Source organism: Hydra vulgaris, chromosome 01 (genome assembly GCF_038396675.1).
Source record: "Hydra vulgaris chromosome 01, alternate assembly HydraT2T_AEP".
Lineage (NCBI taxonomy): Eukaryota > Metazoa > Cnidaria > Hydrozoa > Anthoathecata > Hydridae > Hydra > Hydra vulgaris.
Window position 1 is genome coordinate 3954917 of NC_088920.1, and position 17584 is coordinate 3972500.

General features: G+C 24.2%; 1 protein-coding gene across 3 annotated transcripts in view; it reads right to left on the reverse strand.

Moving 5' to 3' along the window:
• LOC136075033 (NACHT, LRR and PYD domains-containing protein 6-like) overlaps positions 1 to 17584 on the reverse strand; it is a 48864-nt gene that overhangs the window by 20191 nt on the left and 11089 nt on the right. For 2 of the 3 annotated variants that reach the window (XM_065787253.1, XM_065787254.1), the window contains exons 5-6: positions 15609 to 15664; positions 755 to 2086 (exon numbers count right to left, since the gene is read on the reverse strand). In XM_065787253.1, coding sequence (XP_065643325.1) covers positions 755 to 2086; positions 15609 to 15664 — 1388 coding nt within the window. The remainder of the gene's footprint in view (positions 1 to 754; positions 2087 to 15608; positions 15665 to 17584) is intronic. The other variant, XM_065787255.1, reaches the window with a different exon arrangement.

The window sequence follows — 17584 nt, forward strand, 5'->3', positions numbered from 1 at the left end:
TTATCTTAATTAAATATAAAAAAATATATACTCTTCAACAATTCGAAAAAAATGCATGTTTTATAATCAAATATAAGATACTCTATTAAAAAGTGTTTTGTATATTAAAATCCCTCATAAAAATTAAAGTAAATTTAAATGTAAATATAAAAGTTTTTCAAAGTAAAATGTTTTGTGGATTTATCACAAACTTTTATAGTCTAGAAAAAAAAAATTAACTTTCTTGTTGAAGGGATTTTAAAAGCGCTTCTCATGTCATAAATTTATATTGTAAACAAATTTGATAAAAAGTTTTATGTTTAACAAAAACTCTTAAAAAAGATTCTGCAATCCTTTTTACAATAACAGATACGCTACCAAGTCCTGTGTTAATGAAAGTATCTTATTGAAAAGTTTTTAGTATTTTAATCAATTGTGAAAAAAGTTTTATTAAAGTTCAGTTGTTTCTCAATTCTAGCATGAAAATTAATGCAAGAACTAAATCAATTGTTTCTTAACTTTTGCATGGAAGTTTATGAAATCAAAAGTCAATGAATCAAAAAATTTAGCTGTTTCTTAACTTTTATATTAAAGAATGAATTGATCTACCATAAACAACATTAAAACTTTATCTAATACAAATACACACAAAGACAAACACACATATATAAATAAATATATTGCACTAACAAAAAAATTTCTTAAAAATAAGTTAAAAATGTCTATATTATTTATATCTTATTGAACACTAGTGTATTTATCTAAAATGACTTACTAAAACTAGAAAACCAAGATTCATTCAAAGGATTCAGGTTAACAAGAAACTTTAATAAACTGTTTAGGTTTTTATTGGCTAATCCACAAATCATTGATAAGCAACTCTTCAGCCTCTCATTGGCCATAATCTCTTTCTTACTTAAACAATTATATGCATATACAGATGCACAAAACTCCATTATTGTCAAATGTGCAAATTGATAATAACAACCTAGATCTGTTTCAATCTTTTCTATAAATCCGAAATAATTGCCTTCATTTTTATCAAAGTCACTATGAAAAGCTTGAATTTCTTTTTTGGAAAAAATTATTTTGTTTTTAACAAACAGATTATATGCAATTTTGCAAATATTCAAAATATATTTTTTATTGGAACTATCTTCCATTATCTCATAAACCAATTTATTGTTTTTAATAATGTGTTCTCGTAAAAAATATAAAAAAATATTTGCATACAAATCTGTCATTGTTAAGAAAGAATTTGAATCTATTTTTTTTGAATCACTTATAATTTTACACATCGAAGACAAATAAAATGGAACAGATGCCATGGCTTTTGCAATTGGAGACTCATTTAAAGTTGTTTTTACAACTTCTTTTTTTTCTTCTATAACATGATTTTCTACATAATTATTTATTCCACTTTCATTAAACCCCATTATTTGAATGGTTAACTTATCGCTATGTTTTGCAGATACACTTTGGTACTGATCTATTGCATAAACTCTACCAGAAATTACATGTTTGTATTTTTGAATTTCTGCTAAAGCATTAACAATTGGATAGTTACAAGTTAAACTTGGATTTAATAACTCATTGAAATATTTAAACTCATCTAATCCATCAATTATAAACAGTGCAGTATCATTACTAATGTTAAAGTCATTTACAACATCTTTGTAGAAAACATTTAGTAATTCATTAATATTAGAAATATTTGGATGTTGATTAATTCTCCTGCATTCCAAATAAAAAACAAGTTCAATATTTTTCCAAGTTAAATTATTTGACCAATCAAGCAAACATTTTCTAAGCAACCATGTTTTCCCAATACCAGCTATTCCAGATATTAATATTACTGATTTTTCGTTGGTAAATATTTCACTGTATGGAATTGGTGTGTAATGCATTTGCTTTTCAAGAAAATCTTTTCGTTCAACACTAAAAACAACATCCACTTGAGCATTCGCTGCATCAACAATACATAGATCAACAAATTTTTGTATCAGATCAACATTTGCAGATGCTTTTAATAATGGTTGAAGTTCACCAATTTTCCCATAATATTTAAGATAATATTTTTTTAGTTCAGCCGACATCCTCAACAAATCTAAATAAAACAAAACAATTTCAAGTAATGTCATCATCATGATTTTGCTAATGTTCATGATCATGACAATGATGATCATTATTACCATAATTTTATAAAAACGAAAAATATTTATTATAATAAACTTGACATAAAACTTTTGATAAATATAATGAATCTAAATAGTTACTTGTGAAATGATTTTAATTGATAAAACTATTTTTAACAAACTTTTTTAAGAGTTAATGTTAATATAAATTTAAAAAACATATAATATATTTGAAAAACCTTTTTATTTCTTATAATGTCTATGTTTAAACTTTTTTATTTGTTGTTATGTTATTATTTATTATTTTATCTGACAAAATTTTTACTTAGGCTTCAAATTTTTACTTCTAACTTTTTTTACTAAAATTTATTGAAGTTATGACTTCTGAAAAACTTTTAAATATGAAATCTATTTAAAGTATCACTTTTAACAAACTTCTTAACAATGGCTCTTACAAAACTTTTTTCTTTGCACAGTGGTCTTTATTGCAAGTTTCATGTTTTAAAGTTAAGGTGATGTGAGAGGTACATAACCCCAATAAAAAAAAGTAAATAAAAAAAAATTGTCTCCTAAATTGTAATGGTCTCCTTGTCCGTGGAGAGGTGTCATAATAATTTAATAGACATAAATAACATTAAAAAACAAATATAAAAAACACATGAACAAATAGAAAAGGCTTAAGTTAAATAAATTTACCTCTTTATTTACTATGACTATTTCTATTTCCGTAAATAAAAAGTAATTACTTAAAGTACTTCAACACTTTTCAAGATGTAGTTAAAATAAAAGAACATGAAAGATGTAATTAAGAAACGTAAGATGTAAATTAGAAGATGAAAGTTGTAATTGAGAAACGTGAGATGTAATTTATAACAATAAGTTAGAAGAATCAAAATTTTTTTAAAATAAATAAAATACTTTACTTTAATTATAATTATGCTTTTTATTTTTTTTTAACATTACTTATCATAACTAAAGTACTACATCTTGAAAAAAATACATCTTGAAAAGGTGTATTATTAGTAATTTCAATGGAAATAATGTTCTGAAATTTCTTTCCAAAAACATTCATGTAATTAATATGAATTCAATTAATTTTTATGAAATTGATTTTTATTGGTAGTTATGAAGATTGAAGATACTTTAAACCAAAATTATATTTTGAGTTAATATTTGACAAACATTTTTATTTGTTATCATTTCATACTTAAGCATGAAGTCATTGGTTCAAAAACTTTTTAAATATAATTGATTATTAATTAAAAAAACTGATTACTAGTTAAAAAACACTTTTTTTACTGAAATTCTTGGAAATTTCTTATTAAATTTCTTTAAAAAATTTAATAACTTAAGCTAATTGTTAGCAAAACTTAAAAAAATGATAAACAACAACTTTAAAAACTTTAACATGAAACTATCAAAATCTATCATAAGATTCATAGGAAAAATCATAAGGTTCATAGAAGGTAATCATAAAATCAATAGGAAGTTATCATAATGTTAATAGGAGTTTATCAAAAGGTTCATAGGAGGTTATCATAAGATTAATAGGTTACTATAAGGTTCATAGGAGGTTATTATAAGATTAATAGGAGGTTATCATAAGGTTCGAAGTAGGTAATCATAAGGTTTATAGAAGGTTATCATAAGGTTCATAGAAGGTAATTATAAGATTAATAGGAGGTTATCATAAGATTAACAGGAGGTTATCATAAAATTAATAGGTTACTATAAGGTTCATAGGAGGTTATTATAAGATTAATAGGAGGTTATCATAAGGTTCAAAGTAGGTAATCATAAGGTTTATAGAAGGTTATCATAAGATTCATAGGAGGTTTTCATAATATTTATTGGAGGTTATCATAAGGTTTATCATAAAATTAATAGGATGATACCATAAGGTTTATAGGAGGTTATAATAAGATTCATAGGAGGTTATCACAATGTTTATAGGAGGTTATCATAAGGTTCATAGCTAATTTTAGCAAAATAAAAAAAAAAGATAAATAACAACTTTAAAAACTTTAAAGGTTCATAGGAGGTTATCATAAAGCTCATAAGGAGGTTAGATTTATAGGTGGCTATCATAAGGTTCTTATGATGTTATTGTAAGGTTCATAGGAGGATATCATAATGTTCTTAGGAGGTTACCATAAGGTATCAAAGGTATCATTAGATTAACCTGAGATCAAAAACATCAAAACACAATCAAAGGCATCAATATTTCCCAAAAATGTGATGAGAAATAAATTGAAACAGAGATAAAAAATAAAACGAAAAAATAAAAATAAAAAGAAGGCTGAAAACTTCGATGAAATTATAAGCTTGATAAAAGAGCAACTTCTCTGTTCAACCAAAGAACTATTGAAAAAAGAACTACTAATTTCTCAAGTTAGAGATTACTACACTTTTATTTTTATCGAAAAAGGATTATTTGCAATTGTGTGAAGTCTTACAAAAATATAAAAAGAAGATTTGCTTAAAAAGTTTTATGACTCAAGTGGTGGCGAACTATGCATGAAAAAAATATTATGTAAGCATTGTAAAGAAGATTAATAAACAAACAAAAAAAACAACTTGTTTTGCAAATGGGCTCCTCATATATAGAAACTATATATGAGGAGCCCATTTGCAAAACGCGCTAAGTCCGAGTAAACTGATTTTGAGAAAGCAACAAAAAAATTAACTACTTTTGTTGCACGTCAACAGAAATTTTCTTTGTCCATTTTCAAGACCAAAAATTTTTTAATTGCTGCCATATTTAAATAGATGATAGATTTAAGTATATAAAACATGGAAATAGAATTAATTCTTCTCGTTTTGCAGATGAGCTCCTCATATAGTTACATATAGTTTCTATAAATTAAACAAAATTAGTTGCAAAAAACTGGCCACATTTTTTTGACAGTTTGAGAATATTTCAAAAAAACAAAAAAAACCACAAAAAAGATTAATTGGACCGATGAGAGACAGTTACAAAAAAAAAATAATAAAACTAGGAAAAGTAAATAACTTTTAACGCAAAAAAACTTAAAGCAAAATAAATTACGGTTAGAACAAATATTTTCGAAACATCTCTCTTTTATAATTATTAATAAAATTAGATTATATTTTTTATATAAAGTAACATCTTACGAGTGCCTAATAAGGAAACAAATGTTCTTTTATTTATCAAAGAGTATAATATAATTTTTATTTATATACTTGTATCATGATGAAGATGATTTTGAGATAACTAAAAGCAAAATACAAAATGAAAAACTATAGATTGCACAACAATATTGAGCCTGACATCAGATATTTTGACTTTTATTGATACAGATTTTTATGGATATTATAGATATGACTATTAGTATCTTGTTTTAAAATGCTGCTAGCTCATTCATTTATTGCCACTCTCAATCATAGTACCTAAAACAACTAAAACAAAACATGGATCAATTAGGCATAACAATTATTGGAGACTTTGCAGAAAATCATGCTTTTGAAGTTCGAAGTAAAATACAGAGCGAAAAACACTTAACAAATTAGAAACAAAATATATTTCAAAATGATACCTTTAGTTTAGGAAGTTATGTAGCAGTAGTCTAAATTCCCTCAGAATTACGAAAAATAAGGTTGGTAATAATTTGCCATCCTTATTCTGTGTGAGGTTGGCATCAAGTCGGCAGAACAAATGTAAAACATAGGTTTGACCATAAAACATAGAAACAAAGTCCGCCATTTTTTGCTGACCTTAAACACTACTAGGTCAGCAGATAGATCGGCATTGCTGAATACCGACCCTAATTCTGAGGGTTGAGTCTATGATGGTATGTCTTGGATCAACATCATAACTGAAATTAATCTAGAAGAAGTTGATTTTGAAGTTAAGCTTCTCCAAAAGTTCCATCAACATATTTTAAATAGCCTTAAATAGAAGACTAATTTTTTATTATCAAAATATTGAAAACAAAGAAGTTTTCTTGAGCTTTAGTTCTAGTAAGAACTTAATGTTAGAAAAAATAGAAATGGAAGAAATACAAGATAAATTGAAAAAATAAAGTGAACTATTAAACATGCTGTCAAAATAATTTATCTTTTCAATAATATAAACAATCATGTATATTAAACTATTAACTTTTTAAATTATTGTTAATTTAAAAAAAAAAAAAAAAAAAAACTTAAAATAAATACTTATTGTAAAAGAAGAAGCAAGTAAATCTTTGTAAAAAAATATTGAAAAATAAAATAAAACTTAACTAAAACTAAAGTAAAAAAACTAAAACTAAAACTTAACAAAAATAAATAGTAAAGTATAACAATAAGATTAAATTACATTTGGAATAAATAACTTTGAATTGTTGATATTTACTAATGTTTTTATAATATAATATTATGCCAAACCCTTTTTAAATAAAGTAGAGACTTACATCTAACGACTGTTTAATAAATGCAGACATAAAAAAAATAAAAAGATTCTTAAAAATTCTTTGCATTAACATAAACAAAAAGCAAAAATAACTAAATTGTTTATTTAAAAAATTGATACAGTTTTTTTTTATTTAAAAACATACATTATAAAAAATACTTATTTATATAAATATAAAACAGTATATATTATATATATATATATATATATATATATATATATATATATATATATATATATATATATATATATATATATATATATATATATATATATATATATTATTCATAAACTATATTAATATATATAATATCAATAAATAAATATATACATTATTCATTATTCAGACTAATAGCAATTGATCCAAATAAGTCAGGTGGATTCGATTGCATCCACGCATGAGTTCTCTTAAATTGTTGTTCAAGTATGGCTTTACCTTTAAGTATAATCTATAATCATTCATTTAGTACTGGTGTTGTGCTTGATAGATGGAAAAAAGCAAATGTTACTCTAATTTTCAAAAAAGGTTTTAGACTTTTGGCCTCAAACTATAGACCAGTCTCCTTAACATCAATTCCTGGAAAAATAATGAAGGCAATTATTCGAGAGGTTATCATGCACCACTGTGAAGCTAAACGTGCCATCTCGAATACACAACATGGATTTGCATTTAAAAAATCGTGCGTGACTAACTTGTTAGAAACTCTTGACATCATCACAGAGGCTTTACACCAAGGATACCTTGTTGATGTTATTTTTACCAACTTTGAAAAAGCCTTTGATACCGTGCCTTACAAAAGACTACAACATGAACTTTATGCATATAGTACTAATGGTCAGGTTCTTGCAAGGATTAAAGCATTGCTAAATAGGCAGCAACGGGTCAAAATAGGACCAAATACATCGGAATGAAAAGATATAGTTATTGGAGTCCCGCAGGGATCAGTCCTTGGCCCCATTCTTTTTGTGTTATATATTAATGACCTACCAGATAATTTGACACACAATATAAAATTATATGCTGATGATAGCAAAACCATTGGGGTAATCAGCTCACCATCAGATGTAGATTTTTTACAAGCTGATATCAATAAAGCTGTTGAATGATCAAGAATTTAGCAGATGAATTAATATAACAAAATGTAAGGTCATGCATATCTTTCAAGGATCAACTAAATCAAATCAAAATTACTATATGTATGATGACAATGGCACACAAGTCACATTAGCTGATACCTATATTAAAAGAGATTTAGGTGTACTCATCTCTGATAATCTTAAGATTAAGATGCAAGTAGATTCTGCTGCTATGAAGGCCAATCAAATACTAGGAATTTTTAAAAAAGCATTTCAGCACAGAGGTTTAAATCTGTGGAAATCGCTTTATATAACCTATATTACACCACATTTAGAATTTGCAGTTCAATCATGGTCACCATATCAAGTTTGAGACATCAATATTTTTGAAAACATTTAAAGAAAAACTACAAAAGTAATTTTTTTCGATTTCAAAACTGCCTTACAATGAAAGACTTAAAAAACTAAGAAGAAACATTATAGCCTGATTTATGATGCTAGTGTAACTTTGGTAGCGCAACAACTTTAGGTTCTGCACAGGAATGCACCATTCCTTCACAAGTCTTTTTATTTTTGTAAAATAACTTGTTCAGAAAATATCTAATAATAATAATAATTAATATTTTTATAAAAAATTATTAGCAGTGATTTATAATAATAAACTATTATAAAGTAAAAGATAATTTTTCAATAATATAAAAACATAAGTAAAGGTCAAAGTTATTTATTTCAAACGGTTGTCAAAAATGTCTTTTTTTTTTTTCTCAACAAAATCTTTCTACTTTTCGAGTGAATTAACTTAATGATTCTTTTATAAAGTTTGTTAAAAAGAACATTGCTGTTTAAAGTTGTCACTTATAAAATTATTATTTTTTTTATAATTTTTAGTTTTTTTGTTTTACTAATAAAAAAATCTTATAAAATCGCCTAAGTTATGTCACTTTGAACATTTATCAATTTTTCTCCTGAAACATAGAGAAAATTATAGTGATAACTGATATCGTAAAAATAAAAAAATGAAAAAATAAAAAAATGAAAAAAGATAAACTAGTACTCAATATTTAATTTAAAATGAAAACATCTACTTTGATTGAAATTTCAATACCATCTCATAAGTTCGGCCGCTATGTAAATATTAATAACATATCACAAACTTAACGTCACATATATTGAAAACTAATTTTTAAATGTTTTATTATAAAATTATGATATAAATTCAGGTAATACTAGTAACTAAGGAGAGCATCACCCTGGGCTTAAAAAAAATAGTCTTTTGGGGCACCAAAGAAAGCAAGAAGGAAAAAAACATAAAAAGGCCTTTTTAAAAGTAAGTAGTAGTATTTTAAACTTTTATTGTAATTAGTGAACTATTTTATTACTTTGGCTATTATCAAATTTGCTACGCCACTGATTAATAAAATTAAAAAAAATTTTTCATAATTTAAAAAGGCGTTTTCAATAAACAAAAAAACACTACTTTGCTTTAAATGAGCAAGATACACGCAACCAATCGTCACAAGATTCACAACGTATCCATATTTGTCGTTGAGCTGTTATTTTATCTCCAAAAAAATGTCACAAGCTTGATATTTTTTAAAACTCTAAGAACCGTCAGTTAATTTTGAAATTATAAAAAAAAGTTTTATTCAAATAAAATACCATGTATTCATTATAAAATCCTCAAAATTAAATTTTACATTCGAAACACTTATCAACATTTCATAATATTACTGCTAATTGTCTCCTTTATTGTTTATCCATGAATGACCGAAGTTTATCCATGAATGACCGGAGTATTTTAAAATTTCAATAAAATTTTAAAAAACTCTTTAACTAATTTTTATAAAAAAGTAACATTTTAAAAAATTTTTTTTTGTTAATATAATTAATTTGGTGATTCTTAAAAATACTAAGATTAAATTTGATTAGTTATTTTAATGATTTGCTTATTTTAGATTTTAATAGTACGCATTTTTTCAAATTGTTGTTTTGCTAAAGAATTATTTCAGCAGGTTGCATAAAAACATTATTTTTTTTAAATAAATTCATATTTACGAACTAATTACAAATATTATTTTAGAAAAAAAAGTTTGTAAAATTTGAGTTTTGCATGCTTGTTTTTTTTTTTTTTTTCAAATGACCAAAGTTACATGTTGTAAAAAAGTTAGTTCAAAGTTACATGCCCAAACTTTTGCAATTTTACAGTAATAAAATACTATGAATAAAACTTCCACTTTAATTAAAGTACTTTAATTAAAAAGTTAAGATTTAAAATCAGAAACGAAAAAATGTTTAGCTAATCATAAGATTAATGTAATCATAAGATTAATGTAATCATAAGATTAATGTAATAAAGTAATAAAAAATGAAAATTTTGTAAGAACTATAGATGTTAGTTGCTAAAGCTAATTCATTGATTTATTATCTATTATCTTATGCTTTCTTATCAAGTTACAGAAAATAAACAGTTTATTAACTTTTTGTTATGAAGAATTTTTGTTTCTGTAAATTACAGTTTTGCCAAGTTACTGTTGTGATATGCATACTTAATGGTATAAAAATCAACGCTGTGCTTCAAAATTAATTTAATTATCAACTTACTACTTTAATTAAAAATTTATTTAAATTTTATTTAAAACCATTTTGCTAATATAACGACGTTAGTAAAGATAAACATGTCAAAGTTATTGATTTTCAATGTAATTAAAATCCAATTTTTTCAGCGCATTTGTTAAAAACCGTGGTTAAATTGTCAAAACAAAATATTATTATTGTATTCATATAAAGACTTGAAGTGTCATGCCTTCCTGGCAAAGCCATTTCTATCAAATTAAAAATAGATTGAAAGATAAATATTTTTTTAATTATTAACTAATATATAAAGTAGAAACCAAACTAAAACAAGTTGTTTATAACTAATTTTGGCTTTTTTTTTAAAAAATTCTTTCTTTTATTATAGAATTCTTTAATACCCCGTATATAATATGGCAGTCTTATAAAAAAACTATTAAGCATTAATTTCAAAATATATCAAACAATTCTGAATATGAGACATAATACTCCTTAACTGTGTGTTTAAATTTGAGTTTTTGGGCAAATGGACTAAATATTTTTTATATATATTTGAGTTGTAAACAAGAACAACAAGCTGCTTATATATTTCCCATTTATTGCAGACAGTAGTAGCTAATCAGAAAAACTTGTGAATGAATAGAAAAAAATTGAGTTAACTTCATTTTCGAATTTTTAGAGAGTTTCTGATTTTTTCCAAAGTAGAGAATAATATAATTATTCTTGAATATGATTGAAGTTAAAAAAAAACTTTTAAAATAGAACTATCCTGATAATAGTTCTCGAAAAATAAGGTCTAAAAATTATGTCTTTAAAAAAGTAGTTTCTTTTTACGTAAACTGAGGAAAATTGTTGAGTTTATAAGATAATAGTTTCTAAATTGTTGCAATTTTTTCAATTGACTCAATGAATTCACTTTTTTATTATTCCTATGGTAAAACGGTCCTACACCATGGTAAAAGTGTAAAACCACTTTTAACAATCATCATTCATCAACACAGTAATCATCATTCATCAACACAGTAATCATCATTCATCAACACAGTAATCATCATGTACGTATCATTACGTATAATCATCATTCATCAACACAGTAATCATCTTTACTACAGTAAAGGATAGATTTATATATAGATTTTTTCCTTAACATAAATTTTATTTATTTAACTGTTGCGGTGAGCAAATGCTCACTGAGTGGTAATCCACTTTAGCAGCAAGTTTAAAAACTACAATTTGAAATTTTAATTCACATAATAAAGTTAATCAAGACTTTTCTTAAAGTTTAACACTGACTTCTCAAAAAAAACAGGTACTCAGTTCATAAGGATGGACTCCATTGTTTCTACAGGATTTGTATTATCCATTGATTTTAAAAGAATTTCTTTAAACTGATTATTTTATTTATATCATTTTCACAGTAAACATGAGTAACAGGATCAAAACTTGGTAAAGCTTTGTTATCACCTTCAGTAAATTGAATATAACACTATTCTGATATAACACTATCTACACTATTCTGATATAATACTATTCTGATATAGCACTATCTAAAAACTATAGCTGCATAACATGGAAAAACAATATAGGTGCATAAAATTGACAAACAAGGTTGCTGTAAGGATATACAATTTCAGCATGGCACTATATTGTCTTCCCAGAGTATGAAAAAATTCATTTTTTCTGACTTTTTATTTTAACTTTAAATAGTAAATTCATATATAGTTTGAAACTTAGATCAGAGAAAAAAATAGTTATGAAATTTATCATTTTACTTTTAAATTTAGTAATTTAAAATTTAATTTAAGCTGTTGATACGTGTTTGACATTCAATGCAGTGACTAATCCAAGACTTTTTGATGTTTCAGATATGATACTTCCAGGCATTATAAAAACTTCATATTCAAGTATGTTTATGATTATGTTAAAAAAAAAAGCTTTGAAAAAAATTAAGGTGATTGGAGCCTGGAAGCAAACAATCTCCTAAATAAATAACTCCCTCTTATGTGATGTTGATTATTTAATATTAAATATTAATAATGAATGGTATTTACCATCTTGTACTAAATTTAGTTCAACGGTTTCAAATTTCATCTAATTTTTTTTTTGTGTTCAATGGTTATAACCACACAAAGTTTCTACAACTCACAAATTAAGAGGGTTGGAAAGTTGGTTTGTACCCCAATGTACACAGGTACACAAAGTAATACTTTTACGTTTAAATGGACAGAAAAAAACAGTTAATTTGTATTATAAAAAGAATCTTTAACATAAAATCTTGCTGACAAAATGTTAGAGATAATAAAAGGAAAATTTATGAAATTTTTAGAAACTTTATAAAACCAGAATATGGTACACAAAGTAATACTTTTACGTTTAAATGGACAGAAAAAAACAGTTAATTCGTATTATAAAAAGAATCTTTAACATAAAATCTTGCTGACAAAATGTTAGAGATAATAAAAGGAAAATTTATGAAATCTTTAGAAACTTTATAAAACCAGAATATGGTATTTTTAACATAAGTAAGATTTTAAAAAAAATTAAAGAATTTAATTAAAAGTAAACCGTTTCTTTTGATAAAGAAAAGGAAAATAACAAAAAACAAACAGAAAAAATTAATTAGATTTACTAGAATATGAAAAATTTAAACAAAACTAACTTTTTTTTGAACTGGAAACATGGAGAAAAGAGATTTTATTGGCTGGAAATCCAACTGCAGCAGCAGGAGCTGCTGGTGATACAGAAAAAAAGGAGCTATAGTAATTAAAAGGTAATGGAAACCAAAGAGACTTGGGTAAAAATAGATTGTTTCTAACATAAATATTTGGGTACAAATTGTAATTTAAAAGTGCCCGGAATCTTCTGTGTATTATATGTTCATTTTGACAAAAAAAAAAAATTAATCTTTAATTTTTTACTTTTTTACAATACATTTTCATTGAATTCAGTGATCAACCTGAGAAACAAATCTACTAAAACATTCTAGATGATTTTGTGGATATTGTGGAGAAACATGCTAATGAACAGGGACTAGATAGGTTAGCATTCTTAAAAGAAGTTCAACACAGATGTAAACTTTGATGGTGGAAGGAGGAAGGAGTTTAAGTCCAAACAAAATCAGTTTATGAAGCAACTGCCTTAATGTATAACTTTTATCTTTCTATGAATAAATATTAGATTAAATTTTAATGTATAACTTATACTATACTATAATATACTTTAATGTATAACTTATACTATACTATAATACACTTTAATGAATAACTTATATCTTTCTATGAATAAATATCAGGTTAAAGAAATTAGAAAATTTTGAATGTTTTGATGCTGCATATATATGTGAAAAAGGGTTTCAAAAATGTAAATCTAAATTTTATATTTTTTCATAATGAGCTGATACACATAATAATGAGGTGGGTGTCTTTAAATGCAATTTCCTAAATAATGAATTTAGAAGTAATGACAACCAAACTTCATCCCCTGTGAACAGTATTATCAAAGATACTGTTAAGTCTCAACATGAACTCTCCCAGTTTAATACTGAAAATCATCATTCTGTATATGTTGAGGGCAAATTTGAACTTGATGTGTCTGGAAACCATAGATATTAACATCAAGTTTCTGATCCTGAAGATGCTGACTTAAAGGAAACAAATTATATTGGTTCTTATTAGTGGCCTCGTGAAATTAAAGATGCAAACAACCTTGTAATCTGCACTAATTTATAATTAATATATTTTATATATATACTTAAAAGTGTATATACTTATTTGATTTATATATATATATATATATATATATATATATATATATATATATATATATATATATATATATATATATATATATATATATATGTATATATATATATGTATATATATATACATATATATATATACATATATATATATATACATATATATATATATATATATATATATATATATATATATATATATATATATATATATATATATATATATATATATATATATATATATATATATATATATATATATATATGTATATATATATATATATGTATATATATAAATATATATATATGTGTATATATACATATATATATACATATATTTATGTATATATATATATATATATATATATATATATATATATATATATATATAGAACCCTTAGATGTTGTCCGAAAGTTTTTTCGATATTTTGTTGACAAAAAGTAAAAATTAAAATGCAAGACCGGAATTTTTTTTTTTTAATAATGATAGACTGCCTGCCCCAACCAAACCCTCAGTCGATGTAGCAGCACTCCCTTGCGGGTCAGGCTATTTGTCAGTCGATGTAGCAGCACTCCCTTGCGAGTCAGGCTATTTGTCAGTCGATGTAGCAGCACTCCCTTGCGAGTCAGGCTATTTGTCAGTCGATGTAGCAGCACTCCCTTGCGAGTCAGGCTATAAGATAGTCGATGTAGCAACACTCCGCGCATGATTTACAGTAAAAAAAATAAAAATAAAAACATTTTATTAAAAAAAATAAAAATAAAAACATTTTATTAAAAAAATAAAAATAAAAACATTGTTTATATTGTTAAAAACATTCGAAATGTTATAAAAACATTCAGAATGTTTTTAAAAACATTCTGGTCAATTAAATTTGCGTTTTTGTGGTTTTTTTAAAAAACGATTAATTTGTAATTAAATTAATGGTTTTTACTTTCGTCCAACACGGAAATGTTGGACGAAAGTCAAAAGTAATTAAAAGTGACGTATGTGTTGGCGTAAGAATCACTTTTTTCCTTCCGCTCTTCCTAAAGCCAACAAACTATAGAACTATATATATATATATATATATATATATATATATAATATATATATATATATATATATATATATATATATATATATTATAGTGTATTTGTATAAGCATTTGCTCACTTTTTATTTTAACATAAACCAGCTAATAATAAGATTTATACTTATATGTATATATATTTGTATATGTACTTTTATTTTTATTGAATATTATTTGTGGTTTTTGTGGAGTATTCAACATATAATTTTATATCTTTTTATTAATACAATTTAATTTAATCAACAAAATTCATTAAGATTATTTTTCTTAGTTGTTCAAAGTGTTTATATGGATTCCATAAATTATGTGACGCTAAACTTATTTCATAAAAGTGAGTAACTTGAGCTCATTTAAGCGGCAATTTTCATTTAACCTAATGAGCTATTTTGATTTTTTAATTAACTTAAAGTTCTGCAAGGGAAAACATCTGGTCTTTTTTGTTTTGTTTATTAGTGAAATATAACGTTGCGTAATTTATGGACAATTTTTTAGTATAATGAATTCCAATAAAAACATGTTTTAAACATTCAACTTGATTTAATTGAAGATTGAGAGAAAATAATAGAACATTTTGTCAAAATTAAATTGCAAAAATAAATTCTCACTGTTTTTAACTTTTTTACTTGCTTGTTCAGACAAATCAAAATCCATTGTTTCATATCTAAATAACATTATTTTAAAAAAAAACTGGCAACAATCAAGATTACGTGTAAGTACAAAAAATATATAGAAAATGTATAAATATATATACATTTTTATTTTTATAATATCTAATTTATGTTGAACTGCACATTTGAGAAATGTGCAGTTCAACATAAACTTTCAGTATATGGTTTTTTTTTTTTTATAAATTTCTATTCAGGCATGTTTTAAATGTTGCAACTGTTTCTTAAATTCATTGAGTTCAAAATTATATATTAACAACACTATGTTAACACTTTTGTTAATGCATATTCCATTAATAAATGTGATTGCCATTAATATGGTATTTTTTATTTTATCGTCTTTTATTTTTATTTTTATCTAATTTTATCACATTTTTTGGGTATGAAGTACAATATGAGTTTATTATATAGTTTTTGAATTGTATAATTAAAGTTGTAGTTAGAGGATGAAAAAATCTTTGTAAAAACTTGTAAAAATACAACAAAGAAACTACATGTAAAAATACAACAAAGAAACTACATGTAAAAATACAACAAAGAAACTATATGTAAAAATATAACAAAGAAACTACATGTAAAAATACAACAAATAAACTACATATAAAAATAAAACAAATCATGAATAATAGAAACTTAGATTTTTACAAAAGTTTTGTTAAGTTCATTATGTTAAAAATAAAGTGTTCTAATTTAATTAAAATAATTTAATTAAAAATTTTTTTAAAAAAAGATTTGTTTTAAATTAAAAATTGTTATTTTTTTATAACTAAAAAAATAACAAATCTGCTGTTTTTTTAATAAACAATATTTTATCTACAGTCCGCAAAATTAGATAAAATCTATATATGAGACTATAATTTAGTAATTTAAATTATGACTATGGTAACAATATTTCATTCTTTTTGTTGATTTTGTTTGATTAAAAACGTTTTTTTTTAACTAAAACAAATTTGTAAGACTAAAGCCAATGTTTTTTTTTTTTTATATACTGACTCTAATGCCTGCTGGCCCTAATGTTCACAACTTTTGCCATTTTAAATTTCTTACCAAGATTATGATACTACCTGAAGCTCAACAAAATGAAATATCTGAATTTAACCTCATTTTATATAGTGTTACGATTTATAGAAGTAAAACTTTATACAAAAATTAAAATTTTTATACATCATTATAAACCAGGTTGGTAATAAAAATGGTTCTTATATTGAAAATGCACAAATGTGTCTGGAACAACTGTAGATTTTAATATAGCTTAATCAAATATATTTTTGCAGGAAGATATTCTTGCTAAAAAAATTTTCAATGAATTTATTTTCACAAAATTAGATCTGAATCATGACAATAAATTCTAAAGAATCAATATTTATTTTTTACCAAATATAAAATGCAAAGATTCGTTCACACAGGATTTTAGTTTAGATCTCTGCTCAATATTTGAAGGTTATGTCTCAAACAAAACTAAAAAAAGGTTGTCTGAGAATCAGCTGCCATTGAAAGAAGAAGTAATTGAATTTTAATTATAGAAAAAACTATAACTAATATATAACTTTTATTATATATAATATATATAATATGTAACTTTTATTACATAACCAATAATATTTATTTTATAAACCAAACCACAATTCTTATTACCTAAACCAATTAAACTTCAGAATTTGGCTGCCTTGCAATAAAATGATAAAATAAAGAACAGACTCCGAATACGTTTTGTCAAACAAGAATAATAAAACATTGTGATTCTGAAATTTTCAAAAAGGAAAGCGAATGGCCATTTTTTAACAGTTTTTTTGTCTTCAGATATACTCAAACCAACATAAATTGTTTCAAAAAGGAATATTTCAACTGCAGGTCAAATTGTTTCAAAAATAATTATTTCTACTGCAGGTCAGATTTGAAACATTGGTACACTGTTT